This window comes from Pongo pygmaeus, chromosome 18 (genome assembly GCF_028885625.2).
Source record: "Pongo pygmaeus isolate AG05252 chromosome 18, NHGRI_mPonPyg2-v2.0_pri, whole genome shotgun sequence".
Taxonomy (NCBI): Eukaryota; Metazoa; Chordata; class Mammalia; order Primates; family Hominidae; genus Pongo; species Pongo pygmaeus.
In genome coordinates this window covers 85,317,787-85,333,472 of record NC_072391.2, presented here as the reverse complement: position 1 = coordinate 85,333,472, position 15,686 = coordinate 85,317,787, and the positions used below count along the sequence as shown (strand labels likewise).

Below are 15,686 nucleotides of genomic sequence, written 5' to 3'. Positions count from 1 at the left end.
GCTTTTCTAATGTCTTAGGACAGCCAATTCACAGATTTTTGTCCAGATTTCAATGGCAAGAAAATTCAATCTGGTTCCTGCTACTGTGCCTGACAGAAATCTCCTCTCCTTGACTTTTTCTTTTCTTTTTTTTTTTTTTTTTTGAGACGGAGTCTTGCTCTGTAGCCCAGGCTGGAGTGCAGTGGCGCGATCTCGGCTCACTGCAAGCTCCGCCTCCCAGGTTCACGCCATTCTCCTGCCTCAGCCTCCCGAGTAGCTGGGACTACAGGCGCCCGCCATCATGCCCAGCTAATTTTTTTGACATTTTTAGTAGAGACGGGGTTTCACCGTGTTAGCCAGGATGGTCTCGATCTCCTGACCTCGTGATCTGCCCGCCTTGGCCTCCCAAAGTGCTGGGATTACACGCGTGAGCCACAGCACCCGGCTTTTTTTTTTTTTTTTTTTTTTTTGAGACAGAGTCTCACTCTGTCACCCGAGCTACAGTGCGGTGGCATAATCTCAGCTCACTGCAACCTCTGCCTCCTGGATTCAAGCAATTCTCCTGCCTCAGCCTCCCAAGTAGCTGGGATTAGAGACATGTGCCACCACACCCGGCTAATTTTTGTATTTTTAGTAGAGACGGGGTTTCACCATGTTGTCCAGGCTGGTCTCGAACTGCTGACCTCAGGTGATCAGTTTGCCTCAGCCTCCCAAAGTGCTGGGATTACAGGCATGAGCTACCACGCCTGGCCTCCCTGACTTTTAAACAACATTTTTTACAACTATAAAACTAATGCAGTGCTTATTGGAAATAACTGAGAAACTACAACGAAAGACAAAGGAAAAAATAAAAATTATCCTACTACCTAGAGATAGGCGCTGTAAAAATGATCACACATAAATTTTTAATCAACTTCCACATATACCTATATATTTGCAATAAAAATGGTATCATGCCGTAAGTATAGTCCTCACATCGCTCTCTGCTGCCTAGCTATGAGTATCCAAGAGCAGAATTCAAGTCATGAGCAATATTCCTACAGCCGCATTTCAGTAGCCACAGGTTACGCTGCTACATGGTATTTCAGTGAATGCCCTTAACCCACACCCCAGGACTGCTACCTCTCTCAAGTTCCAAGGCAGAATTCCTCATTGTAGTAGAAAGGCCTAGAATAGAAGAGCTTCTTCAATACAGGTCACTCAATAAAGCGCTGCTTTAGGGACACAACTTGTGTGGCCCACTACAGGCAACCACCTCCCATCCTCAAGCCCCTGGGCAGCAGCTGAGGCTGAGTATCTGATAACTAGCAAAACAGCCCAGGAAAACCACTTCCTGAAGTCCGGTTCAGAAAGAACGAGGCCCCGGGAGAACTCCAGGTGATCTCGTCTGTAACTCCCAGGACTTCCAGAACAAAGGGTTCCCGCCGACAAAGACTCCACTGAATAGGAGAGCTGGCCCTGCTCACGGCTGCCCTCGCATCCTAACCCCAGCCCCAGTCAGAGCTCAAGTTCCAAGAGTTGCTGCCAATGCAGCTACTGTGGGGAGCTTTAAGAGAATAGTTTTCATTCAAATACTTATTAAAATATTTTGAGATGTCTTGGGGGAAAGGCAATATCAAGTCACATTGTCATTCCTAGTGAAAATTCTCCAAGGAGAACAATCCCCCCAGCAATGCCTGAGAGGCAACTCAAAGAGAACTGTTTCCATTATCTTGTGGATAAATCCAACTAAGGCCATGAATTCAAAGTAAAAATAAAGCACAATTCAGAATCCACCCCCACTCCCTCACCCGGAGTCACCAGGCAAATCCTGAGAATACAATGGCCGGCAGCCCCACCAAAGGCCTCGGCCTCCTTGCCCCCATCCAGAAGACTTGGAGGAGGCCCAACAGGCCCTCTGTCCCTCGCGGAGGAGCCTGGAGCAGGCCCGAGGCTCTCTGTGTGAAGGGCGCACAGGGCCAGGCACAGGTCCTGCGGCTCCACTGCTCCGTGTGCACCACACAAGCCTCTGGCCTTGGCTCCTGGCCATTGATGGAGTCGCCGGCCTCGCTCTGGCTGCCCCAAGGGTGCCACCAGGCCAGCTGCCCCGAGCGGGGGAGGGCGGCCTCTCCTGCAGCACGAGGCCTACCTGAGGGGCAGTAGGAGGATGAGTTGGGCGTTCTCCGCGAGAAGCTCTTGACCGCCAGGCTCTGGCCCCGCTGCTTGCGCCGCCACGCCGTGCGGCACTTGGAGTCGATGCTCTGCTTGATTCGGTACCAGTCAGATTCTGTGATTCCAAATTTATAGAAAAGGTGACCTGGAAGGACACATCCAAGGAGAAGAGGTGAGGCCTGTTCGGGACAGCCACCAGGAGCCGCCTGGCTGCAGGGCCGGGGCCCGCTGAAGAGGCCTCACCCAGGCACCCCAGCCCGCAGGCCGGCCCCGTCTTCCTGCAAGGGTCCGGAAAGACCCACTGCACAGAAGGTGCTTAGCTGGTCCACCGGCGGGGCTCCCCATGAGATATAAATGCTCACTAAGGTGTCATGACACGCTCTTTCCATTCACTTAACTTCTCGATCCCTCTGACTTGGTCGGCCCACACCAGGTGCACACTTGGGGCTCTCCCAAGATTCCCAGACCTTCCACCCTCCAACTTCCCTCTGCCCTGAACTCACAGCAGCACCTAAGGTCCTGAATGCCCAGAGGGTGAGATCAGGGACCTCAACAATTGAATCAGAACTCACTGGTCCTCTGCCTACTCAGGCCTGCTCGGCCACCACCTTGCCTTCCTTCATGTCTTGGCTTCACCATCCCCCTGGATAACCACCTGGCCCTCCCGCCCTCCTCCCACTTGTTTTGTCAGAGCACTGACCACCTTCTGGCATTTGGAGAATTCATGTGTGTATTGTTACTCTGTCCCCCTCACAAACACAGTTTCGAGAATTCAGGTGTGTATTGTTACTGTTCCCCTCGCAAACACAGTTTGGAGAATTCACGTGTGTATTGTTATTCTGTTCCCCTCGCAAACACAGTTTGGAGAATTCAAGTATGTATTGTTACTCTGTCCTCCTCACAAACACAGTCTGGAGAATTCACGTATGTATTGTTACCCCGTTACCCTCGCAAACACAGTTTGGAGAATTCAAGTATGTATTGTTACTCTGTTCCCCTCGCAAACACAGTTTGGAGAATTCAAGTATGTATTGTTACTCTGTCCCCCTCACAAACACAGTTTGGAGAATTCACATATGTATTGTTACCCCGTTACCCTCGCAAACACAGTTTGGAGAATTCATGTATGTATTGTTACTCTGTCCCCCTGGTAAACACAGTTTGGAGAATTCACATATATATTGTTATTCTGTTCCCCTCACAAACACAGTTTGGAGAATTCAAGTATGTATTGTTACTCTGTCCCCCTCACAAACACAGTCTGGAGAATTCACGTATGTATTGTTACTCTGTTCCCATGTATTGTTACTCTGTTCCCCTCGCAAACAGAGTTTGGAGAATTCATGTATGTATTGTTACTCTGTCCCCCGCATAAACACAGGGGCCTTTGTTGTGTCCACCCACGCGGGTCAGGCACCCAGAACATTCTGGCGCACAGGGGCTGCTCCTGTGTAAACAGTGATTACAACGGACTGCAAGACACCCTCCCATCGCTGCTCAAGTCCGGGGCTTGCTTATATCATTCCCGACGCCTCTCCATCGTGCCTTCTCAACTAGAGCACCAACTCCTTACAGGCAGGGCCTGTGTCCTCATCCCTGGAGTCCCTACACCACAAGCCGAGTGGGCACAACCTACTCTCACTGTGGGGCCAAAGCCAGGTGCATCGTCTTCCTGAGGCTTACCATGCACACGCAGAGAACTGTCCTGGGACCCCCAGTTCTCTACCACCTGCGCTAGGGAGAGCTCTCAGCACTGAGCAGCATCCAGAGATGCCCGGTATTCAACAAGGAGAAAACTGAGGATCCGAAGGCCACGGCGGAGCAGTTGACAGGATGGAGCCAGCGCCCCACTGCACGCCCGGCCACTTCCCACTAGGCCACAGGACCCCATCCCTATAGCGATGACGAATGTGGGCATGATGGGAAGGGCTCTTCAATGCAGTGGCCTCTCTAGCTGGCTCATGCAACTTCACTAATTTACAGGAAAATACATGGATGGAATCCAAAATTGTAGTAATAAAAAGATTAAGCTGAAAAGTGTCCTGTTTCGACTACCAAGAGCCTCAAGTTTGGACTCTACTGCCCCAACCCTAAAAATCTGTTCCCATTGAGACTAAAATGGTGGAAATAATTAAAACAGAGGAAGAAGTGTTTGGGTTTTTTTTAAGTACTCTATTAGGTATCAAAAGTCCCTCGGGTTTTGGAAACACGCCTCTTGACTTTTTTATCAGTAGATACTTGAGACATGTTTTGACTCTCTGTATAATGACAACCAACCTGTCTGTGCTACAGACAAAAAGAAAACAGCCAGGATGGTGGGATTTGTAGGATGAGAGGAAAGAACACGCTAAAGTCGTTTCGGCAGCACGTTTTCATCCTCACGCAAAAAGAAGCCACACATGAAGCAGCAGCTCTTTGGCTTCCAATTTTCCAGTCATCTCTAAAATAATCAGAGTCACCCTCAAATCTTGGCTGGGTGACTGGGGTGCCTCAGGAAGCCCCAGGCTGAGCAACTTTAGTGACTCACAGAGGAACCCAGCCGCTGGCTGCGGTCATGAGGGAACCCAACCATTAAAATCACTAGGAAATCCTTACAGGAGAGCCCAGCTGCTGCCAGAGGTTGCCCCATAGTTACCGGAAAACCCAGCTTTCAAACTCCACTTCAATAGCTTCAGGAGAGCCCAACTACTGACTCTAGATACACAGCAGCCCAGCTGCTGCCACTGGGAGGCAAGAAAGAAACAGCCATCCCACCAGCAGGAAAACGTCTTTGGAGCACGAGTCGATAAAAAGAAACATCCTCAGAACCGCCCTTCTGTGACCCTCCCACCTTCACACTCCAGGAGAAAACTTCCATAGACCTCAAAGGATGAATGAGTCCATACGAAATTTAAAAACGGGTTAGTAACAGGAAAGAAGATAAATCTAAAACACCCAGGTGTATAGGTAAGAGAAATGAGTGAAAACATTCACATTTAAATTCAACGTTGTAAAAATCAAGTTGCCAGTTCAAACCCTGACTCATACTTATTAAATAAAAAATATATATTCATCTGGTTACCCGCCACCGAGTTGCCATTGTCCTCAGACATCAAATGATCTAATTCCTTCCGTCTGCGCTTTAGGCCCCGGCCTGGGCAAATGCCCCCTGCCAGCCACCAAGGAGATCCAGAGAACGGATCAGCCACCCAAGTGCTGCCCGTAGAGCGCGGTGGGTGAGGAGAGGAAGGATCTGAACATGCACAGATGGCTGCAGGCGCCGCCCACGGACGCTACTGGACAGCAGCTGGGGCAAGCGCCCGCTTCTGGGCAGCCCTAGGGGCTCGGATTCCTTTACCTTTTCTGACAGCACTGAGCAGCTGCACTTAACAGAGAGCGGGAAAAACCCTATCACGATGGGATCAAAAGACCACCTTGAACTTAACTGCTATTTTCCACTGTAAGCGTTTGATCTCATGTTATTTGACAGACTTTTTTTTTTAAAAGCCTCATGAAGTAGGAATGTCACTACTCTCATCACTTTGGTTTTGAGGCAAAAGCCAGAAAAAGGAGAAGTGATGTGTCCAAGTCCAATTGCTAGTTAGGAGTGAGCACCGGCCTTAAAGTGCAAGCTTCCTGGGCCCACCAGGTGGAGAAGCAGCGGCCCTCACTGGATCCTGAGAACCCATGAGAGATGCTCGGGGAGACGGGAAGAACACGCACAGCCTGGCACAGGTGCCTCTGCTATCCTGAGCTCCCTCAGCCCCAGGCACCCGCAGCCCCTGCTCTGGGAGGCCTAATCGGACTTCGATCGAGGCAGAAGTCTCCCCCGCACAGTGCCCACGACACAAGGAGAACAGAAGTGCTCGGCATCCAGCTGAGGCTCACGGGATCCCCACAGCGCGGCATCACCTGGTAGCAGAACACCCTGTCTGGCCTCAGTCCCTGCTTTCCCCAGCCATATCCCCACACCACGCCCACCGAGGCCCCTCAAGGCCGGGATGGGCTTGCCTTCCAGGCTCAGCCAGGCAGCATCCCTGCCACCGTGCACACCTCTATTTTCCTGGAGAGCGGTCCTGCAGTCCCCAAAGAGCTAAAGAGTCTCCATTACACCATTAGCTGCCTTCCCACTTTCCAGAACCCCCGTTACTGACTCTGGTGGTTCAAATCATAAGCCGATTCCCAGCTCTCCATCTGTGGGGCCATGAGAGGCACTGTGGGAAGCGAGACGAGAGAGCCAGGAGGGCTTGTCATCGTGCGCCTTGGTGGGTGGCATGGGGCTTTATCAGTCACAAAGGAATGAAGAGCACCACCTGCTAACGCACTCTCATGTGCAAGGGAAGGCAGCACAAAACCAAGTGCCAACAACTGATTTCTTCAAATTACAGACTCGACGTGACAGCACTGCCTAGAAAAACAAAAGGCGTCTTGAAGCCTCTGCCCGATGGAAGCCAGCTGACACGCTCCCTCCCGGGGGAAGCACGCGCAGCCCACGCCCCGTGCACCTCACATGTCCAGCCTCTAGGCCAAGCCGGCCGCCTTCTTCAAGCCCGCTGACTCACTCCTTTATGAGAAAAAATGATGGAGAGGCACCTGTCCTCAGTCTATTAGCAAGAGAGCCCCTCACAGCCACCTGCAGGACCACCTCCAGGTCACAGCATCTGGTCACCTGCTGCGAAGGAGACTCTGCTCACTTTTCTGCCTGGAGCCCACACTGACCACACCTTCCTCCCAGCTCTCAGTCACCGTGAGACACTCAATGTCCTAAGACAGACAGACAAACACCCACCCCTGCGTGGAGTCTACATTCTGCCCTTAAAGACACATACAGGGCAGCGTCACCATTTCACCTCACAGAGAACCTGGAGAAGAGACGGCATTTGACCACCCGTGTCCTGTGTCCTGGGCTGAACAGTGTCCCCACAAAACTCATGTCCTGGCCCAGGACCCCGGAATGTGACCTGACTGGGAACTAGGGTCTCTGCAGATGTGATTCCTTAGGCTGTAATGAGGTCATCCTGCAGGAGAGGGAGCTCCAAATCCAGTGACTGTCCTCGTAAGGAGAGGGACACAGAGGGAGACATGGAGGGAAGACAGCCGTGGGGGACGCGGGCAGAGACTGGAGGGATGCGGCCACCACCAGAAGCTGGGAGAGGGAAAGGGCCTTCCCAGGCAGCATGGCCCTGCCCACACCTTCATCCCAGGCATCTGGCTTCCAAACCTGCGCGAGAACACGAGCCTGTGTTCTAAGCCAGCCAGGCTGTGAGCTTCGTCCCAGCGGCCACAGGAACCTGAGGCACCCTGCAAGACACAACGGGGCCAGGATGCACACCTGCACTCACAGGGACAGGTGTGGGTGAAGTGGCCCCCGCTGCTTCCCGCTAGGAAACACCACCTGCGCTTGGAGTGAATGATTTGAAAAGAAGTACAATCATCTGACAGGTCAACTTGAAAGCATAACTTTTTACTTTGTGCAAATGAATCCAGTCTTTCCGTAACTGCTAGGAGGTCTCATGGGGATCGGCCATCCACAGCAGCATTCTTTAGATCAGACGAGATCGGTGTGTTCAGGGTGGCATGGCCATAGACAGCATTCTTTAGAAAAGCCCTCAGATCCGGGGTCGCCGGCTTGGATGCACAGTCCAAGGAGAGGCGTAAGTGAGCCGTGGATAGAAATCCTAAGAACTAAACCAATTTCTCTTCACAGAGAAAACAGGCGAATGCTGCTATCCTGAGAGCACAGTCCTTAGGAAAATGCTCCAAGGTTTTCCAAGTTGCAATAATATGCTACTTTTGCATAAAACACACAAATTTGGTTAGCTGCCCAAATTCGGGGGGTCCACCAATCCTTGGGAACCCTAAGAAAGCCAACACCCCAAAAAGCAAATTTCTCTCTCTCCCTCTTTCAATAACCTCATTTCCTCATTTTGAGAAGGTGGTACTTAGAGACTTTACCTACTGTGTGTTTCAAAATGTAGATTTTTTTCTCCAGAAAAAGAAAGAAAATCTTTCTGCTGACAAATAAGGAGAAACTTAAATCAAAATCTTCTCCCTCGTGAGCTGCCTGGGTTGAGTGAGGACAGCCGCAGGCCTCTGACTGCTGAGGCTACAGGCGTCACTGCGGGCTCTGAAGCAACAGCAGAGAGTAAGGTGGGGCGATGCGGCCAATTCCACTCCTGCCGCTGTTCAAGCTGTGGCCTGGGAGGTTTGGTCCATGCATTTATTTGATTTGTTTTGGTTTTTTGGGGCAACAATCAGCAATAAGAATGAAACTGGGCCACAGGGAGAAAAGGTAAAGCCATGCTTTTAACATTTCAACAATTCCATCTAAGCATGAGCAACACAGGCACGCCTGGCCTGAGGCAGAGGGAGAAGGCACAGCCCTGGTCCATACCCAGCAGTTGCTCCAGGCCCCTCCACACGGCCCTGTGGACAGGCCAGCCTTCCTCATGCAAAGTCACCCTGAAGGTCAGCCTCGCCATGACCTTCCCAAAGCTCGGCTCTAGAGACCAGAATTCACTGGGCATCTCCAAGGGGCCGGGCGCTGTGAGCAAGCCCAGGAGCCCCGCCCCGGAGGGACTTCCAGCAGAATGACGGTGCTAGCGGACGCCCCTGCCAGGGGACCGTGCTCCAGAGCCCAGCTCACAGCCTGGGGAGGCAGGGCCAGTGGGCCCCAAGCCATGAGGTCCAGCAGCCTGGTGAACACAGCCAATGACCTCAGCTGTCTGGAGGACGGCCCCGCAGCCAGCGGACCCAGGGGAGAGGGTGGTGGCCCATGCCAGGCTCCCACTCCCCTCTCCGGCCTCCAGACCCCCATCGAGGTTGGCAGCACTTCCCAAGCAAGGAGAAGCTCAGCAGGGAAGGTCAACTCATAGCCACGACACGCAGGGAATCGGGGCCTGCCCCATTCTGCCCCATGCAGTGCCTTCCACCGCCCCACACGGACTCCCTGAATACAGACACAGCCACCCCACCACCATGGGCTCTGCTCTGAGTATCGCCCTGCCATGCCCCTGTCACCTCACTGGAACATTCCCTGTGCTCGATTAATAAAAAGACCAATCGCAGCCAATGCCCTGAAAGCCCAAATGCTTAGCCTGACATTCCAAGGCACCGTCACCAAGGCAGAGCCAGCCGGCCTCCAGCTTCACATCCAAGGCCCCTGTCATCTCCCCAGAGGAGCAGGGACTCCTCACCTGGGAACAGGGCCCAGCCCAGAACGCCACTGCCCCACACAGCACAGCACACTCATCCCACATGCCACCATCCTCTCCAAAGAGCACCCGTTCCTCTCTGTCCAGGCTGTGCCTCCAACCTGTAGCCCAGCCTGACACTCCTGCGACGCTCCACAATGCCACCTCTCAGGTTACAGACGCTTCTATCTACCTGACCGCACGCTCTGCCATCAGGGCCATTTCTCATTTGTCTATATATCTCAACGCACTCCACACTGTGATCCACACAGCAAGCACCAGCACGACGCAACCCCCGGGTTTCAAGCTGGAAGCACATCACGTGGTCAGGTGCGCAGATGTGTGCTCTCGGCCACGCCATGCCCTAAAGCAGAGGGTGAAGGCAGTGTCCTGTTGGAGCACAGCCACGACCATGCGCTGACACCTCGTCTGTGGCTGCTTTCAGAGCTGAGCAGTTGAAGAGAGACCCCAGGGCCTGCAAAGCATGAAACATCTGCCGTGTGGCCCTTCAGAAGGAGGCTGCGGGTGACCCCTGGGCATGGCCCTCTGATCCTCGTGGCCTGCTTTACTCCACCGCTGAGAAGCTGTGAGGAGGCCCCACGTGTGGTCTCCCAGGCAGTTATCGGAGACTACCCTCAGGGTCCAGGATGGGCGCCCGCTGGTGTCTGACAGCTGGGGCACATGCCTGGGACAAGATATGGCGCGTGGGAAGATGCCATGACCTGCTCACACACATATGGGCGGGACCCGGACCCACCTCTCAGCAGCTTCCAGAAAAACCTGCAGTCAGCACGACACCCCAGTCTTACTCAGACCCCATTTTCACAGCAGCTACTGAACAGCCGAGCCCTTCCACTCCCCACTGCTCCTGACAGAGGCTCACGGGCCACACCGTGCTTCCCAGAGGAGCAAGGCTCTTTCCTGCTGGAACAGCGGACCCCGCACGCTGAGATCCCGGACGCCCCCTGCATGGTGAGATCAGGGACACTGAGTGCTCCGCCTCGCTCGCCTTGTTTCGAGATCAGATTTACATTTCACGCTCCCCTGAGGCAACTTTCCAGAGCCCAGATTGCCGGAGGCCGCTGCACCCTCCCACACCCTCCTGCCAGGGGCCTCGTGTCTCTTGCGTTTGCTGCTGCTTCACTTTACATCTTCGTTAGAAGCCAGGAGGACGGCTTCCGAAGCAGACAGGCTCTGTGGAGCAAATGGACCATGGACGCTGGCAAGGAGGACCTGAGCGCCCATCAAACGCCATTGAAGGGCAGTACCGCAATCACCAACTGGAGCAAATCTCGCTCTTCAGAGGGGAGGGAAACGTCACAGGCCGGGCTGGGCACGAAAATCAGGCTTTGGAGCTCTCCTGGCTCCCATCACAGTCAGGTCAGCTGAGGCTCTGGCACGGCTGCCAAGGCCCAGCCCTCTCGGAAGGAAGGAGGCAGGCGGCACTCCACCCGCTGAGGAGAGACTCAGGGGGGCCTGACGTCAGCGTGGCCAGGACGGCAGGGAAGGCCCTGGCTCTCCTCCTCCTCTCTCTTCCTCAAGAGTGGCCTACAGACAGGAGGCGAGGAGTTTTTTTTACCTTCTAAGGGTACACAGTAGGTATATATATTATGGGGTATATGAGCTATTCTGTTACAGGCATGCTGTGCGTAATGAGCACATCAGGGTCAACCAGGCATCCATCCCCTCGAGCACTGATCCTCGGGCTGAGATTTCAAACTGCCTGGAGAAACGCAGCCCCGTGCTGGTGCTACTGATGCCAGCGTCCTCAGCATTGAAATGTGGGTCCTGACCCAGCTCCCCGCACACCCCATTCCCCCAAGGCGGGGCCCAACTTACACCGGATGCCGTAGATGGTGAGCGGGTCCAGCTGCTTCTTCCCGTGCTTGCCCTGCCCCGAGAGGTTGGACACGGCCTGCACCTCACGGTGGAAGAGGTAGTCCAGCAGCGTAAGCGCCATCTTCTCGGCCGTGCGGCAGTTGGTGCTGATATGCAGCATGTCGGAGGGGATGATGGCGCAGCGCACCCGCATCTCGGGGTTGTTCTCGTCGCCCAGCCAGGTGCCATTTGGGTAATCCTCTGAAAAACAGAAGACAGAGTCCTCAGATGGCCAAGGCTCAAATAAGCTCACATTCAGGACAGCAGAGCGCTCTGCTCAGACACACTCGGGAAAGGTGCTCCGCGCAGGGCTGGGCAAATCCCTCCTAACTTGTGATGCAGTCACCAAGAGCGGTGGACTGCTGCCCAAGAACTGACGTGGAACAGAAACGATCCCACTGCCCCCAGAAGCGGCCAAGGTGTCCTTCCATCCATTTCACATGGATCAATGTGGCAGGCAGGCCGCGTCCTGGCAATCCTCCTTGCTCTGCACTGAAGGCCGGCACCTCAGAGCTGAGCCCGCTCTGCTAACTTAGTGAAGCAAGCAGATCGCAGCGCACCTACCGCCGTCCCCCCCACATCCCACATCTGAACCTCCTGGGACGGCCCTGCCTGCTGCTCGCAGAAGGCTGGTGGGTGTGTGCCCAGCAGCAGGAGCCTCTGCAGCCCCCAGGGGGAGCACAGGCCCAAGTTCGTCCTCAGGTCTGGAAGAACTGACATCAAACAAGCTCTGGTCTCAAACACCAGGTTCTCTTCACAGCCCCAGCAGGGTAAAAAGCTTTAGAAAAATAAAAACGTCAATGTTTGCCCACATCTGGAAGGAGACCACTTGGCACACCTGTCTCTGGGACAACGGAGAGCCAATGCTCGTTCCTGTGTTTAGAGGACTGCACTGAGAAGACGCTGTCGGGCCCTCGCCATGGCCCGAAGAGCCGAGCGTGCCCCACCACGCCCTCTGTGCTGTTGAGGGTCGGCCCGGCCTGGTGCGAGAAAACGGCTCCGTGTGGGACATGTGGAGCTCCAAGGGGTTCTGCGCTCCTCCCCGTAGAGTCCCGGCCACCACAGTGTTGTGGGCCACTGCCCTTTCATGCTCCGCTATGTGAGCCTCACGCCTCCCCCTGGGCAGCTCCTCAGTGAGCCTGGGGTCTGTGCACCGCACCTACTCTGACCTCCCGCCCAGAGCACTGGAATCTCCTCCCCTTCTCATAGCCAAATTTCCTTCTTTGCCACAAACGTCCCTTAACCATGTGGAATGCACCCCTTGTGATCTTGTGACCTCAAAGGTCACTAAAAACAGAAGGAGAAAGCCAAGGCTGTGTCCGGGGGCAGGGGCAGGGGACACGAGAGCAGCAGGGTCAGGTGCCTGTGGGGCTGCGGGGCCTTGGGACCTGAGCGCCAACACGGTCACACACTCTGCTCATCCTGGACCTGGGACCCCAGCAATACCGATATCCTTGCACACAGTTGGTACCTGCCCCAGCCACCTGCAGAGCGGAACCCTCCCCGGGGCCCCTCACACCTCACTGCCAGCCATGCTCTCCCACTGGCCAGCCACTCCCACCAAGAAAGACGCAGAGGTGAGGGGCTCTAGCACCAGCAGCCGGCTTGGCGTCGCCCCCCGTGCACACAGTGCCAGTCCTTGCCTCTGCACAGTGTAAGTCAAAGCATGCCCCGGACGCCAGCATTCTCAGGCTAGTTACAATGCAGCCGCCCAGAGCAGCGCATTCAGGTGTGGGAATGCGCCATGTTCTCCACTGTCAACGAAGCCACAGCAAGGACCTGTGGACAGGCCCACGCTCTGCACGGAGGAGACAGGGTGGCCAGGCACGTGGAGTGGCCTGAGCTTGCCTGCAAAGCACACTCCTGTGGTGATAGAGTGGGACTTCCCACCTGCCTGCCCAGGCAGTGACCCCCGCCAGCCCCTCCACACCTCTCCATCTCCCTCCCTCCCAAGCGCGGGCTCTCAGCTTCCTAGCTGACCCTTCGCAAGTCACTGGTCTTCACTGAACCACGGACTCCTCTGTGTAACGGCATCTCCGGGTTGTCCTCAGGTTGACCAAGTACAGTATGTGAAAGGCTGCATTTTCAAAGCCTCCCCATGTGACGGAAGAAAGCTCCACACATGATCATAAACAGGAAAACTCACACTCCTGCTTGGAAGCTCAACAGCTTCCCAATCTCTTCTGACCCTGAAGCTGAACCAAAGTGAGGCTGCGAGAGTCTCCCCTCCCCCAGCACGTCCTCCCCTGTGGAAGGGTGGAAACACGAATACCTCCCAAGAGGGGCTGGGACCTAGAAGGGACGCCACACTCTGCCGGAGCCTCCGAGGCCCAGGGCCGGCTACAATCATGCCACGCTGGGCATCGTTGCCTCAGAATGTCTGTGAGCTTTATTCTGAAATGTCCCAGTACTGACTTTCCAGCTCCTACAAGGGCAGCCAGCCCTGCCTGCCGGGCCAGGAGGCCTGGAGCACAGCCGAGAAGCCTGTGTCTGCCATGTGCTCCTAGCGTGCACAGCTCCCTCCACAGGCAGCCTCTCCCATTCCCTGAAACATAAGATTTCCATGAAATATCAGGGCAGGGCTGGTCACCCTGTCTTCAAACACACATTGTCACAGGGGCAGGGCAGTGTGGCTGGGCTCTTGGCTGTAGCTAAGGATAGAAAACAGCTCTAATTTTTGAAATTCAGGACAGAGATGAGTAAGAAGCATCGATGCTCAGAGGTGGTTCTGAAGTACAGGGATGCTGCTAGGAACATAGGCTCAGACGTGCATTTTTTCAGAACATCCGTCAGTCAGCCACTATTACATTCCACCTGATATGAGGAGCAAAATGGAAACATGTGACCTCAAGACTAATGGATGGAGTCTCATGGCAGGGGCTGTCTAAAGGCCACAGCTGGAAAGCTAAGAGACTCCAACTCCTGGGGATTTTATGAATTTATCTACGAATCCTCATGGGACACCCAAGAACCTGGCAGTGGGTCTAAAGCTCCGCATCAAAGCCCTTGCTCAGAGTCACAGGTCAATGTCATCGAACACAGCGGCGCAGGCCCTGGCCAGCAGCAGCCCAGTAAGGAGGCCATGGGGAGGGGAAGAGGGTGCAGAGCGGACGTGTGAGCCAAGGCAGGAGTGGTCCAGTCTCCAAGATCTGAAGCCACATGCTGGTCACACCACGGCTAGAGATGGTCATGGACTCCGTGGGACTGAAGATCTAAATGGGAATCTGCAGGGGAAACCCAAGATGTGGGACGACAGCGGCCTAGGTGGCTCCGGAGCATTGGCGCCTGCACCACGCATTTCCCAGCACCGCATGCTTCTCCCGCATGGACAGGAGGCCCCAGACACAGCTCCCCGTTTGTGCTGACCTTAAACCATGCCACAGATTTCCTGGTCAGATTAAACCTAAGGGGCTGAATCCTTCCCTGTGTCTGTCCTTGTGAAGGAAGGATTTTTTAAAATGTTCTGCCCTGGGGCCTGGGCAAGGGGCAGAGATTTGCTTGTGGCCCCTGGTGGCTGGGAAGCAGAGGCTGCGGAGGCCCATGCTGGCGAATGGGAACTGTCCCACTGCAAGGTCTCCCGGACTCCCGCACCCGGGCTGGGCTCAGGCCAGGGTGACACCCTCAGATGCCATCCAATGTGAACCAGGGCCACGGGAATCAGCCTCAATCCCACACAGATGCTGCTCAATGTGGGCTCCCGGCCCGGGCCAGCCAGGCCTCCTGGCAGCGCTGGTACAGAGCCCTAGGTAAAGGAGCATGAATGGAGTGAAAACCACTGAGGCGCTGGAGGAGCACCTGAGTACCTGAGTCCCTGTGGCAGCCGCCCGGTAGCTCCTAGAGCGCGAGACCTCGGCCCCGCTCCTCCTGACTCCCAACTGCCAGGGACAGGGGCCTGCAAGCGAACAGGGAGACAGGCAGGGGTAGAGCTGACCTCAGACGAGAACGGGTGACCCCAAGCAGGGAAGGGGGAAGAAGCCACCCAGGGGAAGAGCTCCAGAGAACATTCCAGAGCGGGGAGCAGCACCAGCCTGGGCCAGGAGGGGCCACGTGCTCCAGGAAGGGAAGGGAACCAGCGTGGCCAGAGCAGGGAACATAGGGCAGACAAGGGACAGGGAAGGGTGGAGAACCGAGCAGGGCCCGGTCACCTGGACAGAAAGCAGGCGCCCATGCCCAGCGTGGTCCAAGCTGAACTGGCAGCGGGCAGAGGGGACTGGCAGAGGAGACGGGCAGAGGGCACGAGCTGAGGGGACACGGGCAGAGGGCACGAGCTGAAGGGGCACAGGCAGAGGGCACAAGCAGAGGGATGGGCAAAGGGCACAGGCAGAGGGGACGGGCAGAGAGCATGAACTGAGGGGGCACAGGCAGAGGGACGGGCAGAGGGGGCGAGCAGCTGATTACAGAGCTGCTCAGTAATCCAGGAATAGCCGAGGGCCTGGTGTCAGTAGGGCTCACAATGAGACCCACTGTCTTTAAACTTCCCAGGGTTCCTAGCACTAAGGCTCATTT

At 55.2% G+C, this 15,686-nt stretch overlaps 1 protein-coding gene across 25 annotated transcripts in view; it reads right to left on the bottom strand.

Moving 5' to 3' along the window:
* Nucleotides 1–15,686, bottom strand: part of BANP (BTG3 associated nuclear protein) — a 124,077-nt gene that overhangs the window by 48,172 nt on the left and 60,219 nt on the right. For all 25 annotated transcript variants that reach the window (XM_063654184.1, XM_054453300.2, XM_054453301.2 and 22 more), the window contains 2 exons: nt 11,142–11,381; nt 2,108–2,275 (listed from right to left, as the gene is read on the bottom strand). In XM_063654184.1, the coding sequence (XP_063510254.1) occupies nt 2,108–2,275; nt 11,142–11,381 (408 nt within the window). The remainder of the gene's footprint in view (nt 1–2,107; nt 2,276–11,141; nt 11,382–15,686) is intronic.